This window comes from Podarcis erhardii (assembly GCF_964252035.2).
Source record: "Podarcis erhardii genome assembly, chromosome: 8".
Classification (NCBI taxonomy): domain Eukaryota; kingdom Metazoa; phylum Chordata; class Lepidosauria; order Squamata; family Lacertidae; genus Podarcis; species Podarcis erhardii.
Window position 1 is genome coordinate 60,518,252 of NC_138499.1, and position 18,394 is coordinate 60,536,645.

Below are 18,394 nucleotides of genomic sequence, written 5' to 3' on the forward strand. Positions count from 1 at the left end.
CCATTCATGCTGGTGTAAACCTCTTCTGTTCAAGCATTGATTGCACTCACTGGCGAAACGTGGCGTCTCAAATTTCGAGACGACTCTTAACGACTGCCATCAAATGCCAACAGTGTCCTTCAGCTCTCTATATTGGACAAACAGGCCAAACTTTATGCCAAAGAATAAACGGACATAAATCTGACATCAGGAATCACAAGACAGAGAAACCAGTAGGAGAACACTTCAATCTCCCAGGACACTCTATACAAGATCTCAAAGTAGCTGTTCTATTACAAAGGAATTTCAGAAATAGACTGGAAAGAGAAGCTGCTGAATTGCAACTTATTACCAAACTTAAAACCATGGAGAGACCTGGTCTTAACAAAGACATTGGATTCTTATCTCATTATACATGACAAAGCCATTTTTCACCTTCTCACCCCTTGCTTTTTCCTGTAAGACCTATTGCAGTCGTTAAGAGTCGTCAACAGGCTCATCACAGCTATCTGCCAATCACCCATTCCCACCACCCTTCTGAGTAATACCCCTCCCCACCTTCTCTCTATATAGAAGGGTCTGGTGACTTCTGTTTCAGTGTATCTGAAGAAGTGTGCATGCACACAAAAGCTCATACCAAGAACTAACTTAGTTGGTCTTTAAGGTGCTACTGGAAGGAATTTTTTTATTTTGTTTTGACTATGGCAGACCAACACGGCTACCTATCTGTAAAGGAGGAATAGCATAACTTGCCTCAAGGATTGAAATTTTAGAGCAGTGACTGGGAATCTGCAGCCCTCCAGGTACTGCTAGAGTACAATTCCCATAAGTCCCTGTTAGCATGGCCAGTTGTCAGGAATAATGGGGAGTAGTCCAGCAACATCTGGAGGGCACCAGGATACTCATGCTTGTTTGAGCAGCTACACACGTGGCAAGATACTTGGGGATGCAACAACAGCCTTATAGATGTGTCTCTACATCTCTCTCTCTCTCTCTCTCTCTCTCTCTCTCTCTCTCTCTCGTGTTGTTTTCTTCTATGTTGCATGATTTTCTTGTGTTTACGATTTTGTGTCTGGAAAATCTCTTAAAATTAGGTATGTAAAAGAAGTGAATAATTCAAAGTGAGTAGGTAAATAAACAAAATTAGACAAAAGATGTTAAATGTTACTATCTAATTTACAGTATAGGAGCCACATTCATTTTATAGAAATGCCTTCTGATTCTGCCTATTTTGGGGGAAAGCCCTTTTAAAAAAAGACCATTTATCTTCAGATTCAATACATACACAGGTGAGTCATACTAAGTTATGTTGTGAAGGAAAATGGGAGATGAGTAGAAGTGAAGAGAAAGCAGTTTAAGGTTATTTATTTAATAGATTTTTATTCCACTTTCTAAGATAATCTCTCCACAAAGCAGCAAACACAGGATATTGTAACAATACAAAACCCAGTTTAGAACTCCCACCCCCAAAACCCCCCAACTTTAAAATTAGCCAGCACACAAAAACAACAGTCTGCCCAGCACAGTCTTAAAAGGACAATATAAACCTAATAAAACTGTCTCACCGTGGAAGCAGCTGACTTAAAACTAGGGCCACTGACAGGTAGTGGTGGGATCAAGCATATTGCCATTCTGGGCTCAGAGCCAGACCCTTGAGCATTTTTAAAGAAGGCAGCTTACAGCCTCTTTAGAAAGAAAGTTATCAAGCAATATGTAAAAGCACTATTGAAAGCTGTTGCTTTCTGAGATGCGAGCTTGCTTCTAATCTTTCACCTGATGAGTGATGTTGGAGCTGATTGATACGTACTAGAGATGGACGCAGGTGGCGCTGTGGGTTAAACCACAGAGCCTAGGACTTGCCGATCAGAAGGTCGGCAGTTCGAATCCCCGTGACGGGGTGAGCTCCCATTGCTCGGTCTCAGCTCCTGCCAACCTAGCAGTTCAAAAGCACGTCAAAGTGCAAGTAGATAAATAGGTACCGCTCCGGTGGGAAGGTAAATGGCATTTCCGTGTGCTGCTCTGGTTCGCCAGAAGCGGCTTAGTCATGCTGGCCATATGACTCGGAAGCTGTACGCCGACTCCCTCGGCCAATAAAGCGAGATGAGCGCCGCAACCCCAGAGTCGGTCACGACTGGACCTAATGGTCAGGGATGACTTTACCTTTAGAGATAACGTTAAATTTATACAAGCCCAAGAGGAGATGGTTTCAGTTACAAGCCATTTTTCAGTCTTCTTTGGTATTTCTATCACTTCATATTTTACCTCTAGATTCAAACCAGAAGTGGCTTGCTGGTTGGGACAGAGCTGCTTCCTGGCAGGAAGAGGAGGTAACAGGTGGTGCAGAGGTCAGTCCAGTGCTCCTGTCAGTATGTTTGCTCCACAACAACTCCCCTGCTGCCTTTCCTTCCTGGTAAGCAATGCTTACCAGTAAATTATTTTTAAAACCATTTGCAACCCGTGCTATGGTTACAACAATATGCTTTAAAAAATCTGTTGAAAATGTTGTAGTTGACCCAGACATAAACCTGAGACTTTTAGAAGTGTTAAGAGTGCAGCTGTTGAAAGTAACAACATTTTTGGCAGGAAGTGTCTCTACAAAGGCAAATGTGCAGCACATTATCTTGAATAAAGCATTTACAAGAGTTGTTTGATCCAGTGTTTCAGGGCTGTGCCTTTAAAAGTTAAACAGAAAGGAAATTTCTACCAGTTGCAGTTTTTCGACAATGCTGGGGAATAACATACATAGTGAAATTCTCATTTTTATGCAACCCTTAAAGGTACAGGAAAACCCCTCTGGATCTAGATCTGGCAGCCCTAGCTGTTCTCACAGCCTCGATTAAGCACTGAAGTGCTATTCTAAGACAATTTGGATTAGGCCTAGGAAACAGGAATTAATGAGAAAATAGCAGATGGTATTGCAGTACCTCTTACTTCATCTATGCAACCTTGAGCAGTTTCTATACACGTGAAAGCTCAAGGGCCCCACCTGGTAACAGGATAATGATCCTAAATGTGCACTTATACTCCATTACTATGCACAGTGATTAGAAGCATCACTCCTTTTTATTTCCATGCACCTCTACATTTCTCCAGCATTTAACTGTGACAACATGACACACTCTCTGCTTCTAAAACAAGGCACATGCTAGAGAAGAAAAACGACAACAGCAGGCAAATTATTTGTCACTCGAAAAGGTGCCAAGTGAGCTTAATAAAGGTGACATCATCCTCTTTTTGCCAATGACAATGGGCCTAACAAGAGTATATAATCAACAAACCACATAGCCAGACTAGCAGTGGCAGGTGCAATCCCCCTTTTTTCTAGAAGTAAGTCAACATTCGCTTCCAGCACAAAACTATTCCTTTTATTACAATGTTAAGCAGAAGTTGGCTTCCAGAAGGCACTGCAGCTGCTGCTGCCACTTCTGCAGATGCTTTCATTAATTTTATCAAGGACATACTGAAATAAGTGCTTATTCAGCACAATGGCTGCTTGGAAGCAGCTGGAGGCATAAAACAAACTATTTTGGAAGGAGCTACAACTAAACCCAACATGTAGATTAAAAGAAATTAAAGGGTAAAAATTGAAATGTATTTAAGGATGTAACCCAAATCCAAGAAAAGCAAGAAAATTCAAGGTTACAGCAAAAATGTTTTCTGCCAGAAGAGTGCTCAGGGGTGGGAGTGGGCTTCCCTCTTTTTCTTGCTAAACCTAAACCTAGTTCATTATCATGCAAAAGAATACGGTACTGTCATTAAGTTCTGCATGCATTGAGATTGTTCTCAGACAATAGTGTCCCAATAGTTATAAATGTGCAATCACCAGCTGAGATACAGAGCCTCCTCTTAAAACCTTTGTTGCCTCCCCTGTCCAATTATTGCCACACTTTTGTTTTTGTTTTTCGACATGTTGCAAAATTTTGAACATTTTCTCCAACTGTATCACTTCCACAGAGTATTTTGCAAGGCAAACTCTGTTTGTAGAACACACACATTTTATTCATCCTTATTCAACTCCCCCAAATAAGAACTCTCTAACACTAATACAACATTGCTCAACACCAGGCCTGAATTTGTCACTCCCCAATAAACCTTTAGGTTCTGTGGAATGAAGGGCAATCTGAAATTCCAATTTAAAAATAGTGTAAGTCTGCCTGATCTGTTTTGCATCTCTTATCTGGAAGCAGGTTAAGTGACTTTTTGCACCGCCATGTTTTATTGCTGCTAGAATCATCTCCACATTCACATTGACCAAAACACCAAAAAGTGCAATATAGGAGCCAGTTAACTAAGGAATCTCTGCCACATCCACTTTTGAGGATGCAACTCCCTTACAGGCCTCAGCAAGCTGTGGTTTAGTGCTAAAAGCCACAGGGACTGCCATGATGCAAGTAAAACAATAAAACTATGGGTGCACTTGCAGACTTGTCTCACAGATTCATACTGCTAGATTTTGGTTCAGAAAAATACCCACCAGTTTAGTAGTAGTATTGCTTCTCTCCCCATTAGTATTGCTCCTCCCTCCGAAATTGCTTCTCTCCCCATTATGTTGAGCAACACCCTACAGTCAGCTGTGCAATACCACTGGATGCAACCCAAATATTTTAGAAAGTATGCATTTCCACCTCCCTCCATTAGTTAATCCAGTGAAAACAGATTTGTGGCTTGAATTAGAATAAGGGTAGGTGAATGTCAAAAAGTTCAAGATCCTACGCACATATGTTTGAGGTGCCTGTTCCTATTCCTATTGGCCCTTGTGATCTGCTAAACCTTAACATTGGGGAAGAGAAGCTAAATACAGCTATCTATAGAATGGTATAAAATGGCTACATGAGATCCAGTCTACAGTCTCTGAAGCTATCTTCCCACCCGCACCCCAGTTCATGTGATATTTGATGGATATATTAGCATTTGAGCATTATTTTTGATCTTTATTTTTAATAGTTCCTTCCTAGAACAGCTGCCTGGGATGCCAATCTCTTTTTCCTCAGTCTTTTGTAAATATTTGAAATAGCTATTCATTAACAGTTGCACATTTATTCAGCACTGTTGTTCTGCTTGTGAACTGGAATTAGCTTTGATTCTGCCCCCCTCCCCCTCCCAGCTTTGGCTGAGCTGGAGAAAGCCTGCTGCTTAGGTTCAATCTGTCAAGATTCAAATTATGCTCCAGCTGAGACCTAATCAAAGGCGTCTGACCCGGTTTGCAAATAAACCAGAAACAAGAGTGGGTTTATTTATTTTTTTCTCCTTTGGGGCACTTGGTCTGCAAATGAAAGCAAAGCAAAAACAGATTACAAATACAACTTAAATTAAAAGCAGCACAACTTGTACTTTTATACGAACTAAATCCCTCTTTTGGCAATGCTGGAGCACCCCACGAATGTGATATGGATCATAATCTTGTAAAGATCTGGTTTATACAAGACATATTGAAAATAAATATCTACACTTATTTTAACAAGTGTATGCCATAAAAAGAAGCATAAACGTTCAGCAATCAAGCTTCATTGATACGTATATCAGTGTTTGCCAAATAAATGCATAAATGTAAAAACTCTCTAAAGGGCACATGAAACAGATTTTATGTTTATGCCACATTCATCACACATCACTTTACATTTTTATTTTTATAATCTGATTGTGAAATTTATCTTTCATGCAGATTTTATATCTAATCAATTTTACAAATTTAACTCTCCCCTTAAAACAGTTACAGATACTTCCTTAACCAAGAGTACTATTGACACATATTATTATTATTATTATTATTATTATTATTATTATTATTACTATTTACTTATACCGCATCCATCTGGCTGGATTTAAATCCTGATTATCCTGCAACATCCATCACTATCCATTTCTACACTTTTTTGAATATGAAATAGCTTTACAATTGGTGCAAAAAAAGTAGAAATGCCCAATATTATGTGGAAGTTAAGCCATACATTATTACTGCCTCTAGGGTTGACAAGTTCCAGGTCCTCAAATACTGGCAATGACTACAAAAGATCAGTTGTACCAATTATGCAAATCAGCTGTGCCAAATTAGCATACCCAGTGTGTACAGGTACTTTGTCACTGCTCCACCAGAACACCAGAGGCAGTGAGAGACAGGGCAATTGCTTTCTATCACAGGAGAGAAGAGCTGATCATCTCCTAGTGCCATGGGTATTATTCAAAGAAACAACACATACCAGAGCTGTGTCTTAGTTAGTGTCCCTGCTTCTTCTCCAAGCTACTTTTAACATCACAGGATGTGTGCTTTTGTGTGTGTGGCAACAAAGTTAATTTTCTTATCGGTCTTGAACTCTTCTATGACTAGATACATAATAATAATAATAATAATAATAATAATAATAATAATAATAATAATTTTTTATTTGTACCCCGCCCATCTGGCTAGGTTTCCCCAGCCACTCTGGGTGGCTTCCAACAAAGATGAAAGATACACTAAAATGTCACATATTAAAAACTTCCCTGAACAGGGCTGCCTTCAGATGTCTTCTGAATGTCAGGTAGATGTTTATCGCTTTGACATCTGATGGGAGGGCGTTCCACAGGGCGGACGCCACTACCGAGAAGGCCCTCTGCCTGGTTCCCTGTAACTTGGCCTCTCGCAGTGAGGGAACCGCCAGAAGGCCCTCGGAGCTGGACCTCAGTGTCCGGGCAGCACGATGGGGGAGGAGATGCTCCTTCCGATATACTGGACCGAGGCCGTTTAGGGCTTTAAAGGTCAGCACCAACACTTTGAATTGTGCTCAGAAACGTACTGGGAGCCAATAAGAATGAATAAGAATTAAACATAAAAGTAGCTTGTCCAGTTAAGCAAAGGCTAGACTGTAAGGGATTGGGGGATGCCTGTATAGTATCCTCATAAAAACATTTCTGTACTTGCAATCATATCTGTCACCTAAAAATATGCAATTATCCTTTCTCATTCAAATTACATGTAACAAATTGGTCTAGAATCCAAGGTTCTATTGAGCCAGCTGAAATCATAGCTAATCAGAGACCACAGAAGCTACAGCGCTTTGAGCCACAGCTTACATTTTTGAGTGCCATGCTGCCACTGTTATCCATGCACAGCTAACATTGTGTTTATACCATATATGCTGTGCATGGAACAGTCTGTTTAGAAACTGCAGATAATGCAAAACGCAGCAGCAAGAATGTTAACTATGACTGGTTGTATGGAACATATTATGCTGGTCTTGGGACAGCTGAGTGGCAGCTGGTCAATTTCTGAGCACAATTCAAAGTAGGGTTTTAAAAATCCCCCCAAAACCTGAAGGACCGCCTTCTCCCAACATTAATACAGAGGTTGGGGACCTTTTTCGGCTGTGGGCAACCTTCAGGGGTGACAGAAAAAGTTAGTGGAGTTCCGACTCGTATCCACTTCTCTGTCCTCTATCCAGGTCAGCTAGGCAAACACACTGAAGAAAGAAGTGAAGAAAGGCCTGCAGGAACTGTGGCTGAGGAGAAGGTACAGCCTATGGACAATCACAAGGGCCAAATAATGAAGTATGGATGGCCACATTTGGCCAACAGGCCTGAAGTCTCCCACCCCTGAAAAGAGATTTGTTTTTTGTCTCCATACTGACTTGAAAAACCACCTTACTTGCCTGGCATCATCTTTATTTTAATAATAATAATAATAATAATAATAATAATAATAGGAAGAAGAAGAAGAAGAAGAAGAAGTTATTTCTACCTTGTCCATCTGGCTGGGTTTCCCAAGTGTATGCCTGGTGAAAACTTATTTATTTGCTCGGGCTTTTTAATGACTGTGGGTTTTAATGCTGGAGTTTAATCCATCTGCTGCTTTTTGGGGGGAAACCTGCCTGATTACATTGTATTTTTGTTTTATTTTGTAAATTGGTCTGAGACTCATGGCTGGAAAGCAGCTAATAAACGCTTTCAGTAAATAAGAGTCCAGATGCAAATGATGAATGCCAACTGTATTTAAGTCAATGGGAGTGATCTTTGACTCAAACAGCATCTTGGGACTTAACAGGTGTTATAAAGCAGCTCCTGATGCAGGAAGGCCTGGCCATGGTCCTGCATTGCAGTGGGTTGAACTAGGTGGCCCATGGGATCCCTTCCAACTCTACAATTCTGTGATTCTATATATATGCAGTAGTTGCAGTTCAACTGGACTACTGTAAGATACAATACAGTGGTGCCTCGCAAGACGAAATTAATCCGTTCCGTGAGGCTCTTCGTATAGCGGTTTTTTCGTCTTGCGAAGCAAGCCCATTGACAGCTTAGCGGATTAGTGCTATTAGCGGTTTAGCGGATCAGCTGATAAGCGGCTTATCATTTGGAAAACCATTTGGAAACTTCAATTGGTGCTGCGAAAAACCTGACTGAGCCAAAGTGTTGGGATCATGTGTCTCCATTACTGTATGAGCTGCACTGGCTCCCAGTCCATTTCTGGGTGCAATTCATGGTGCTGGTTATTACCATTCCCCTTTCCATCCTATGCTGCCTGGTAACTTAGATAAAACTCAAGTATTCATGGGGTGAAATCAAACCCCCACGAAAACATGCTGTTATTTTTCAAGGGAAAAAGAAGAATTTCCAGCTCTCCACAAGAAAGCCTGCTGAGAAGGGAGCATACTGAAAGCAAGCCAACATTAATCTGTCTAAAAAAGGTTTCAGCCACAAACTAAGGTGCCTTCTCAACCCTGTGCCTAAGACTTGCCTTCAGACTATGAAAAGCAAGCAGAAATATCATTTAACAAACAAGCCACTCGCTTACGCAACATTCCTCTGTTGTCTACCATACTGTAAATCCATGGAAACCATCCTATATACAGACATTTACCACAACACAAACAGAAATATTACACAAAATCCAGAAGCAATGTTCAGCCTCTGAGCTGTGCTTCTGGGAAGGTTTTATAAAGTTTAGCTGGTGAGTAATACTTTTTTTAAAAATGTGATTTTGAAGGTGGTCAATGTTACATAGCATCAAGTAATTTCCCTCCTTTTACTCATCAAACATACTTACGTAGCAATGTATCTTAAAGTTCTTGCCATTTGAAACACAGGTTAATATAAACAAAGTGGTGAAACACTGTCGCCATTGTCAAGAAAACAACAACCCCTAACCTTAATTACATAATTTACGTACACATATTCTCCAGATCTCTCATCAAAATCAAACTTTCCATGAAGATTTTTGGCTCAATTTCTTAGAACTCAACGCCCAACCAAAATGAACCTTAAGTATAATGGGCCTTTACAGATTGCTTTTTGTGGCAGGGAATTCAGTTTCACATGTACTGATGTAATATCTAAAGACGTGGCACCATATAGGCAAGGCCTCTCATATCAGTCGTCCTCACCTGAATGTGGCCTTCTCACCTGTAGCCCCACCCAGAGAATGTTAAACCTATAAATGTCACAGCTGATGAAGCAACAGCTCTCATGCTTCTGCTGTAATCTATAAAGAGTGCCAGAGTAATCTGATCTTCTTCATCCCTTGTTTCCTCTTCCTCCTCTATCTTTTTGTTACCCATGCCTCTCCCTAGCTTTCCTTCATTGTCCTGTCATACTGCCACATTTCCTTGTTCCATCTCAATAAAAGGCCACATACAATAATGGAATAGCAACATTTTCAATACAAAACGATGTATTTTCTCTTCCAATGCAGCTCAGGGAAACACAGAATCCTCATCCCAGGTTGAGAAATGGTGAATGACACAAGGTTCACATAATGTTCTTGTGCAACATTTTACCAGTTATGCCACACTAGCATCATTAAATCATAATAGTACCATCAACTTCCTCAAGATTTTGCAGAGGCTTTAGAATCGGAGCTATTCTCTGGCAGCAGGATGGATTATGGTGGTCACTTCTGAAAGGCAATGGTTCTCATTTAGCCTATCAAACAGATGAAATTTCTCAAGAGGCAGAGCTACTGCATTTAAAAGGTAAGGCTAACATAGCATTCCTAGTGTCTGGGCATAACTGTAACCAATTGCAAACCAGATCCAACAGAGAGGAGGGTGTTCAATACAAGTCAGAGTCAGTTTTGGCCTTACTGCTCTTGCAGTGCTAATAACCCAATTAATAATCCAACTGTTGAAATAAAAATAAAGGCAAATTACGTAAACGCCTTAAGAATCGTGGGATGGGGATTAAAATCACAGTTTCCTAAATAATAACACTTCATGCAATGCACCTGTACCTGCTTTCAATTTCCCATAGAACACTTTAGTCTGAAGGGTTATAAATGAATAATACCAGGGATAATCCTTGCTGAAATCACAAAACAGGCAAACTTTCCTATGGACAAATATTATTTAGAACAGTCACTTGCTCTAAGACGGCACTCCAAGGTTGCCAGAACATATTTCAATTATTTATTTAGAGGGTTTTCAGCTATAAAATAAGTACCATTTGAAAGTATGCTGGCAAAAGGTGAATTCCACTCTACCTTTCCAACATACTCTTGCATCTGGTGTTTTAAAACACACTAGCATTTGAGCAACCCTAGGAAAGCTAATATTTCTCATGTGTTTTCACACCGCAAAGCCACTAAAGAGTACTACACACAAAACTGCCATTATGAACAAACTTGCCTGTGGCTGTTATCATTTGCCGAGTCTTGTGGAGATCTTCTCCATGCCATCAATAATTACACAGGAGCAGATCCTGGACTATGCTCATAGTTAATAGAATTTATTTAATGTCACAATCTAAGGTGGCCGTATTGGTTTACAGTATAACCTCTGTTAAAAATATAGCTTTATATGCTTGTTTTTGTGTTGCACAGTAGTATTCATGGCTACCTAAATTAATAATAGTCTGAAGTCTGCAAATACATTTGTTTTTCCTGAAGAGCCATTAGGAAGCATTACATGGGATAATGAAAAAGAACAAACCCTAATTCTTCATGCTGTCCTGTGGAGCTTTAAGAAACCAACAGACTGGTATCAAAATATTTATCTTGGCATTAAGTGTTTCTACATTAGCAGAGTCAGCAGCCAAGTCCTGAACATTTCTAATATACAAAAGGGAGCAACAAAGCAAATTTTAAGTTAACCATCTTGAGAAGGCATTCCTGTTCAATCTGGTATATCAGAACTTTTGGGGCCAAAAGGATAAAAAAGGGGTTGGAAGAGATAATAGCATAAAATAGGCTACCCAAGTTATCTTAAACCAAGACCTCACATAAGTTTAGTGAGTACATTTTTTAGCCTTCTGCACAAATAACTTCAGAGAATATTACAATAATAGAATCAATTAATAAATAAATTACTTGCTGGGCAGAGCAGTGGTCATCCAGTTATCAAGTGGCTATCAAGTGTGTCACTCAGGTCTTGAGTGTATAATGAAAGCAGAACGACATTTATTAAATAAGGGACTAAATGATCTTCGGCAAACACTACAGTAAAAAAATATTTTGGATTTAATCAAAAGCAAATACTTGCACTGCCAAGTACAAACAGGCTCCCTCTTTGTTGACCTTCCTTCCATTATGCCGAACAACATGTCACTTAAAGTCTTAAGGGACTTCAACAAAAGACAGTGAAACAATGCCATGATATATAAATTGTTTAATGCTACGCCAGTTAAGAAAAAGGAAAAAAAGTCAAAGCAAAAAGAGCCCAACGTTGCTGTATGTCAAAAAAGAAACCCAAAACAAACCTTAAACAATGGTAAAGAATAAGACGGCAGTATTTCAAAGCAAGAGGATAAAGGGTTAGATATACCAAACCTTACATTGTCATCAGGAAGTTCTTAGTAGGAAAAGCTCTATGGGAATGAAAATCAAAACTTTGTAGTTTTCTTTTCTGGTGAAGCAAGTAGCAAAGCCCACACAGAAAAGAGCATGTGATTGAGATCAATAATTGAACCTTTTTCTCCTGGGCCTCTGGCTACTTAAAACAAACCAGACATAGACATAGAATCACAGAGCCGGAAGGAACCCTGAGGATCATCTAGTCCAACCCCCTGAAATGCAGGAATATGCAGTTGTCCCTTATGGGGCTTGAACCTGCAGCCTTGATGTTATCAGAACCAGGCTCTAACCAACAGAGCTATCTACGGCCTTACTGGAAATTAAACAACCCAAGTATCTAAGAAGATCACCTGATGCATTTGCTTTACTAATAAATCTACAACACAATCATATACACGCTGACTCAGGAGCCCCATTATCTTCAACGCAGCTTACTACCAGGAAATATGACTACAGATCTGTAAGACTGCACTTCTTAAGTGTCCACAGTATTTTTCCAAGACAGGAGGATGGGGAGAGAAGCAGAATGCCCCCCAAGACCTCTTAATAGTCCTACCAGGTCCAGCGGGCACCAGCTGCCACAGCTAATGAATTCAGGTAAATTCTGGATATGTTTATCTAGCAGATGCATGGGGAGGATTGACAGTAGAATGATACAGTAATGCATAGCACTTCAGTACATCTTACCATTCCAGTTTTCATTTCAGCTAGAAAACTACAAGAGAGTGAAGTTTTGTTTCCCCACAAAATCCTATCTTTGGCCTTTGCTGAAACTACAGTGGAGCTGGGAAGACAGAGGTTTAACAGCCCTTCCAGATGCCCTTGACTTGGTTAAGCTGTTGCCACTCAGTGGCGTAGCGTGGGTTGTCAACACCCAGGGCAAGGCAAGTAATTTGCGCCCGCTAACCCGGGGCAAGGCAAGTAATTTGCGCCCCTAACCCCTAACCTGCCACCGCTGCCAGCTTCTTCTTGCTGCTGCCTGGGCTGGGGTATTTGCGGTAAGGTAGCCACGGCGGCGGCGGCGGGTCCGTGTCAGGTGATCTGAGGCGAGTTGCCGCTGGCGCTGCCGCCCAAACGACGCCACTTGCCCGGAGGAGGGCAGAGAGGCGAGGAAAATGCAACATGGCCCAGCAGCTGCAGCAGCGCCGGCGGCGGCGGGGCTGTGAGGAGGGGCTGCCTGGCACGCCCTCCGCGGCCCTGACGCGCAGGGACCGCGGCGAGTGCTGAGAGCCGCTGCCTGCCGGACGCCTTCAGCCCGGACGCATGCACAGCTCGTCGGTTCCGCGAGACATGGGGCTCTGCTACAGCCTGCGCCCGAGGCTCTTCGGCGACTCTGGAGGCGGAGAGCGCCCCCCCCCAGATGTTGCGCCCGGCCCCCCCGCACCCCCCACGCTAAGCCACTGTTGCCACTCAGTAACTAGGCAGCTTAGAACCAGACAACAAAGTGTTAAGAGAGCCTACAGTCAACAGCATAATGAGATTTGAATTTTAACTTCCTTATGCAACTTCTATTGAATTGTTTATTTATTAAATTTCTATACCGCCCTTCATCCAAGGATCACAGGCTAGTTCACAATATAACAATTAACAATGTGACAACATGCTTTACTGGTATAAAAAAGGCTGAACAGTTTCAGATTCGTTCAATAAAAACCACTGGTTACAGACATGTTACACTTGTTGCTTATATGGAGCAATTCCCGTAAGTTTGCCTGGTGCTGATCATCTTGCAGTACTATGGGCTGTCTTTTTTGTGTGATTTTGCTATGTTTAGCACAGCCTTCCCAACCCTGATGTTGCTAGATCACAAATTTCATTATCTCTAACCACTGGCCATGTGTGCTGAGGATGATGGGATTTCTTAGCAAATACTACTTTATATACACTGATATAAATTTGATAGATCAAACCAGACTGAAGTTTTAGAAAACAAAAGAAAACAAAAAAAAGCTTACCTTGAAAGGATTGTTTGGCTCTGTTTACCAGTTCTTCAATAGGATAACTTGCGAGATCTCCTCTGGCATGCTTAGTTTTGCAGTAGGTACATGCATTCAAACACCTAGGGAGGAAGTAGAAAGCATTACTTTATAAATTAGTTCTCCCTAACCCCACAACATATTGTTAAATGCAGTTGTTTAAGCTTCAGCACCACTGCCAGATTGCTTTCTGCTGGCAGTGGTAAAGTCTAAAAGAAGTACTTGAAGAAATACAGAGAGTCTAAAAGAAGTATCTGGAGAAAAATTAGGTGAGCAGGTACCACAACTTTTTAAAATGCACAGATGAAAAGTCTGCTAGATGAGCACAAAAATACTACTACAAAACCTTTATTGCATTAGCATACAGCCATAGCAGGATAAAAAAAAAACAAAAAAATGCTATAGACAGGCAACCAAACAAAATTCAAAGCAATATTACTGGGGTTATGACATTTAAATTACCCTGAGACAATAATGTAAAGATTTAGTTGCCGGGGCCGGGAATCAAGAATGCGGATGTATATAAAGCATATAATGGCCCCAAAATAGGCACAAAAATAATTCGCAACAGATCTTGATGTTCACTGTACTGAAAATGAATCCATCTCCCCAGTAAGCCATTCTAAAATTTCATTTTCCCCACCCCAGTGAATGGATTTTAGTCTGGTTAATAGAAGGCTATTAAAAGTTAAGATGCTCAGTGCTGGTAAGCTTCTTGTTTTAACTCAGGCCAACAGCTGAATAGCAAAGGATATACTTCTCTTGCAGTTTTTTCATTTAAATTCTTTCTTTATACTCCAGTTCCATAAACTTCCATAAATAATATACGAAGCAGAAAACCTACATCAAGAAGGGAAAATAATGTCCATTCATGTTTGTAGGGATAGTAATCCTGCTAAAAAGATAATTCGGTAAAGGTACCTGGAGTTAGAAATGGTAAATACGAGGTGTGAACAAGATTATGAAGTTGCAGGAATTAAGACAAAAAGATACATAAAACCACAACAGAAAGTAAAATAATGGTTGATTCACAATACAGCGAAGATTACACAGCACCATATTTTCTAACACCACTTTCCTTTCAACTTTTAAACTGAACTGAATCTGAAGTGATGTGCCTCACAGTTGGAAATCAGAACAACTATGACAGAACAGGGAAAAAGACTTCCCCAAAGTATGGCTCTCATCTGGAGAAGAGAATGAAAACAGACAGTCATAGAGACATTAAAAAAGATAAAGTGCTTTTTGGAGAAGGGTAATCAAAGAGCTCAAATTTTATAAGCCAATTACAGCCCTCAGAGTGCATTTAGATGCCCACTTTATCCATCTCTGCTTGTAGAAACCAATGGTACGCAACAGATAAGAAATTGGTTCATTTCTAATCCAACTGGAAGTAATATGCAATTACACAACTGAATTTGTGTCAGGGCCTGGGGCCTAATACTTCACTTACTGCCGTAGGCTTAAACAAGTCATGCGATATACAGCACCCCAGAGTAATGCTGTGTTCCTGATATAGCAGTGCAACTAATGCATCACTGCTGACTCAAAGAGAAAAGCCATCCATCAAGGGTCTCTGGAAGATTGCACCCTCTCCCTCCTAGGTAGACTGTCACAGCAAGGGGAAGTCTAGCTTAGCTAAAGTCATCAGCTTGAGAATGAACAGCTTGAGGGAGCAAGTTCATCTCTGTTTGCTGGAAAGAACTCTGCTCTAACTGGGGCCCAAGAAACACCAGCGAAAGAAGATGCATTTGGCTCCCACTGGATGCAAGTATCTTTTAACGTTTTGTTCCGACATTATCCAGCTGATGATTTCCATTCCCTCCACTCACCTTCTGCAATGGCTCATATTTTTTAGATTATAAGCCTGGGGTCAGGGCTTATTGTTTCAATTTATGTATAGCGCCTATTAAACACAGACACTAACTTAACTAAGACGCGGGTGGCGCAGTGGGTTAAACCACTGAGCCTGGGAATTGCTGATAAGAAGGTCGGCGGTTTGAATCCCCGTGACGGGGTGAGCTCCCATTGCTCGGTCCCTGCTCCTGCCAACCTAGCAGTTCGAAAGCACGTCAAAGTGCAAGTAGATAAATAGGTACCGCTCCGGTGGGAAGGTAAACGGAGTTTCCGTGTGCTGCTCTGGTTCGCCAGAAGTGGCTTTGTCATGCTGGCCACATGACCTGGAAGCTGTACGCCAGCTCCCTCGGCCAGTAACATGAGATGAGCGCCACAACACCAGAGTCGGTCACAACTGGACCTAATGCTCAGGGGTCCCTTTACCTTTACCTAAACTAAACACTAATACCAATCCTTAGGCTTGTCTTCCTCATGGATTCATCTTTACAATATTTTCCTTCTTAGCATTCACTAAGCCCAAAAATGATTAATGCAAAGACTCTGGTGGACTGAGGTGACCATAGCTCAGCCTGCTTCCTGGGGTAAAAAGGCAAGAGTTTATTGCAAGCTTTGTGCTCTCACCTTTCAAGCTGTAGCATTCAATGGCACATTCTCCTACACCTCTAGCCTTTTGCTATCTTTTGCCTCAGACAGGAAGGGCAGTAAGTATCAGGAGGAGCTCGGGAAGAAAAAAGGAAGGGCTGCCTTATGCATAGTCAGATCATGGACCTATCAAGTTCAGTGCTGACTAGCAGCAGCTCTCCAGTGTTTCAGAAAGTTTTTGTCTTTTCTAGTCCTAGCAGGAGATGCCATAGATTGAAGCTGGAACTTTTCGTATACAGAGCATGCACTCCATCATGGCAGGTTCAGAGGTGGCAAACATTATGAAGAGTAGATTAATGATTATGCTGAGGAAACATCTCATGATAGTTCTCTGGATATCAGTTCTACTTGGATAAGAAAAACACTAGTCACTCGTGCATGTGTATGCACATGAACCATGTAAGTAAAATATATATTTCACATATAATGTTAACAAGCTGCTGATAGTTTTATTGTGGCTTATTGAGGTTGCCATTTTTTGTTTTTAGTACCAGGAAGCTTTTTCTTACCATAGTTTTGTAATATCAAGGGATGATATGTTGATATTATTGTATAAGAATGAATCTATGTATTTCAAATTGTATTTTTTTTTTGTAGGTTGCCATCAGGAATCAGCTTAAGAACAGTGCTCAAAATCAGGCAGGAGACAGGCACATTTTGTGAATGGGAATTGTTTGATTGGGGACAATTTGAGAAGTCTTGGTGCCACGTATGGCAACTGAGATTCAAGATTAAAATTGCTGCTGCTGACAAAAAGGCGCAGGATGATAAATGCCTCCCTGCCCAACTCCAAAGTAAGATCGTTAGCTGCTGCCTTCCGTGCTGTTTTGCCTTGTTTCACCTCCCCAAAATGCTATCTAGCTGATTGCTGCCTTCCATGTTCCACTTTGCCTCCCCTCCATACCCCAAACAGGTAAGTTCAAATCTAGCACAATACTTTACATATCTATTTCACACACATACACCAGTATATATAAATATTAAATATTCAGATGACCTATGATTTTAGCCACAATTGCAGGGGCTGAGTCCCATTTATGCTTGTGGTGTCCAATTAAAAATGTGATATTAACAATGTTTCACTGATGTGAATTGTGTATTAGTTCATGCATTTCAGAAAAATAAATAGAAAGTGTTGCTGCACTTGGAAAATAGCGACTAGCCATCCTGTTTTTGCGCCCGTAACCTAGGTTCCAGGATTCATGTGGCGAATAGCTTTCTATCCCAGTTTCTAACACTACTTAAGTGCACAAATCTAATAATTTTGTAAAGTTTTAATATAGCAAGCAGGTGGATTAAAGAAAAACAAAACATAATTAAAGTAAGTAAAGAAATACAAGGATTTGGAAGATGACAGGATACACGAATGTCTCTCAGGAGCTTGAGTCCCTGCTTCAGAAGCTGATGGGGGAAGAGAATGAAGGCATTTATTGCAAACATATAAAAAAGAAAGGTGGTGATGAAGGCTGTCTTTATGCAGAACAGATGGACTAATTGACATTTCAAAAGCAAACTTCAGCTCAGACCAATGGGGAAAAACTAAAGACCACACAGATGTGATACTATCAGCAATCCTCTCAAGACAGCAATCTGGGAACTGCAACTGTTACTCAGAAGCAAAAATATGGCAAAAGGGAGCGCTTTGGCTGCCTAAAACAAACGGCTGATGCAATTTCTATTTTGTGGCTCAAAATTATTATTGACAAGTAGTACAACTGTGAAGTAGCATAGCACAGAGGACTGGACATTGACCAGAGGGACTAAAGCCCCAACTCATTAGCATACAAATTTGTACCTCTGGTTCACTGTCCCGTGTGTAAAGAATAAATTTTTATGATAGCTTGGATGTTGTGATGACAACGTATCTTAGAGAGACAGAGCTGGCTCAAAAAGAATGATATATTTTATTTAAAGAGAATTATGTATCTTAGAAGCATTACTCTGTTTAGGGCTCAAGCTACACAATGTGATATAAAAGATGCTTTACAATTCATAAAAGCACCAAACATTCCTTAAAAGCTCTAAGTGACATTTATGATGAAGAAACTTGACCTTATTCTAAGACATCAGCAGCTGGTTCCAGAGTGGAGCAACCCATGAAAATATAGCATTCTTTTAAATAAGAACAAATCTGAGGCTATTTAGACTCTCCAAATTAATTTTTTGTGACTTGGGAGATTTACTG

The 18,394-nt window shown here is 40.7% G+C and overlaps 1 protein-coding gene across 4 annotated transcripts in view; it reads right to left on the reverse strand.

Annotated features, from left to right (window-relative positions):
- The window catches only part of CDKAL1 (CDKAL1 threonylcarbamoyladenosine tRNA methylthiotransferase), a 231,262-nt gene that overhangs the window by 112,172 nt on the left and 100,696 nt on the right, over window positions 1-18,394 (reverse strand). For all 4 annotated transcript variants that reach the window (XM_081873412.1, XM_081873411.1, XM_081873413.1 and 1 more), the window contains one exon: window positions 13,690-13,793. In XM_081873412.1, the coding sequence (XP_081729538.1) occupies window positions 13,690-13,793 (104 nt within the window). The remainder of the gene's footprint in view (window positions 1-13,689; window positions 13,794-18,394) is intronic.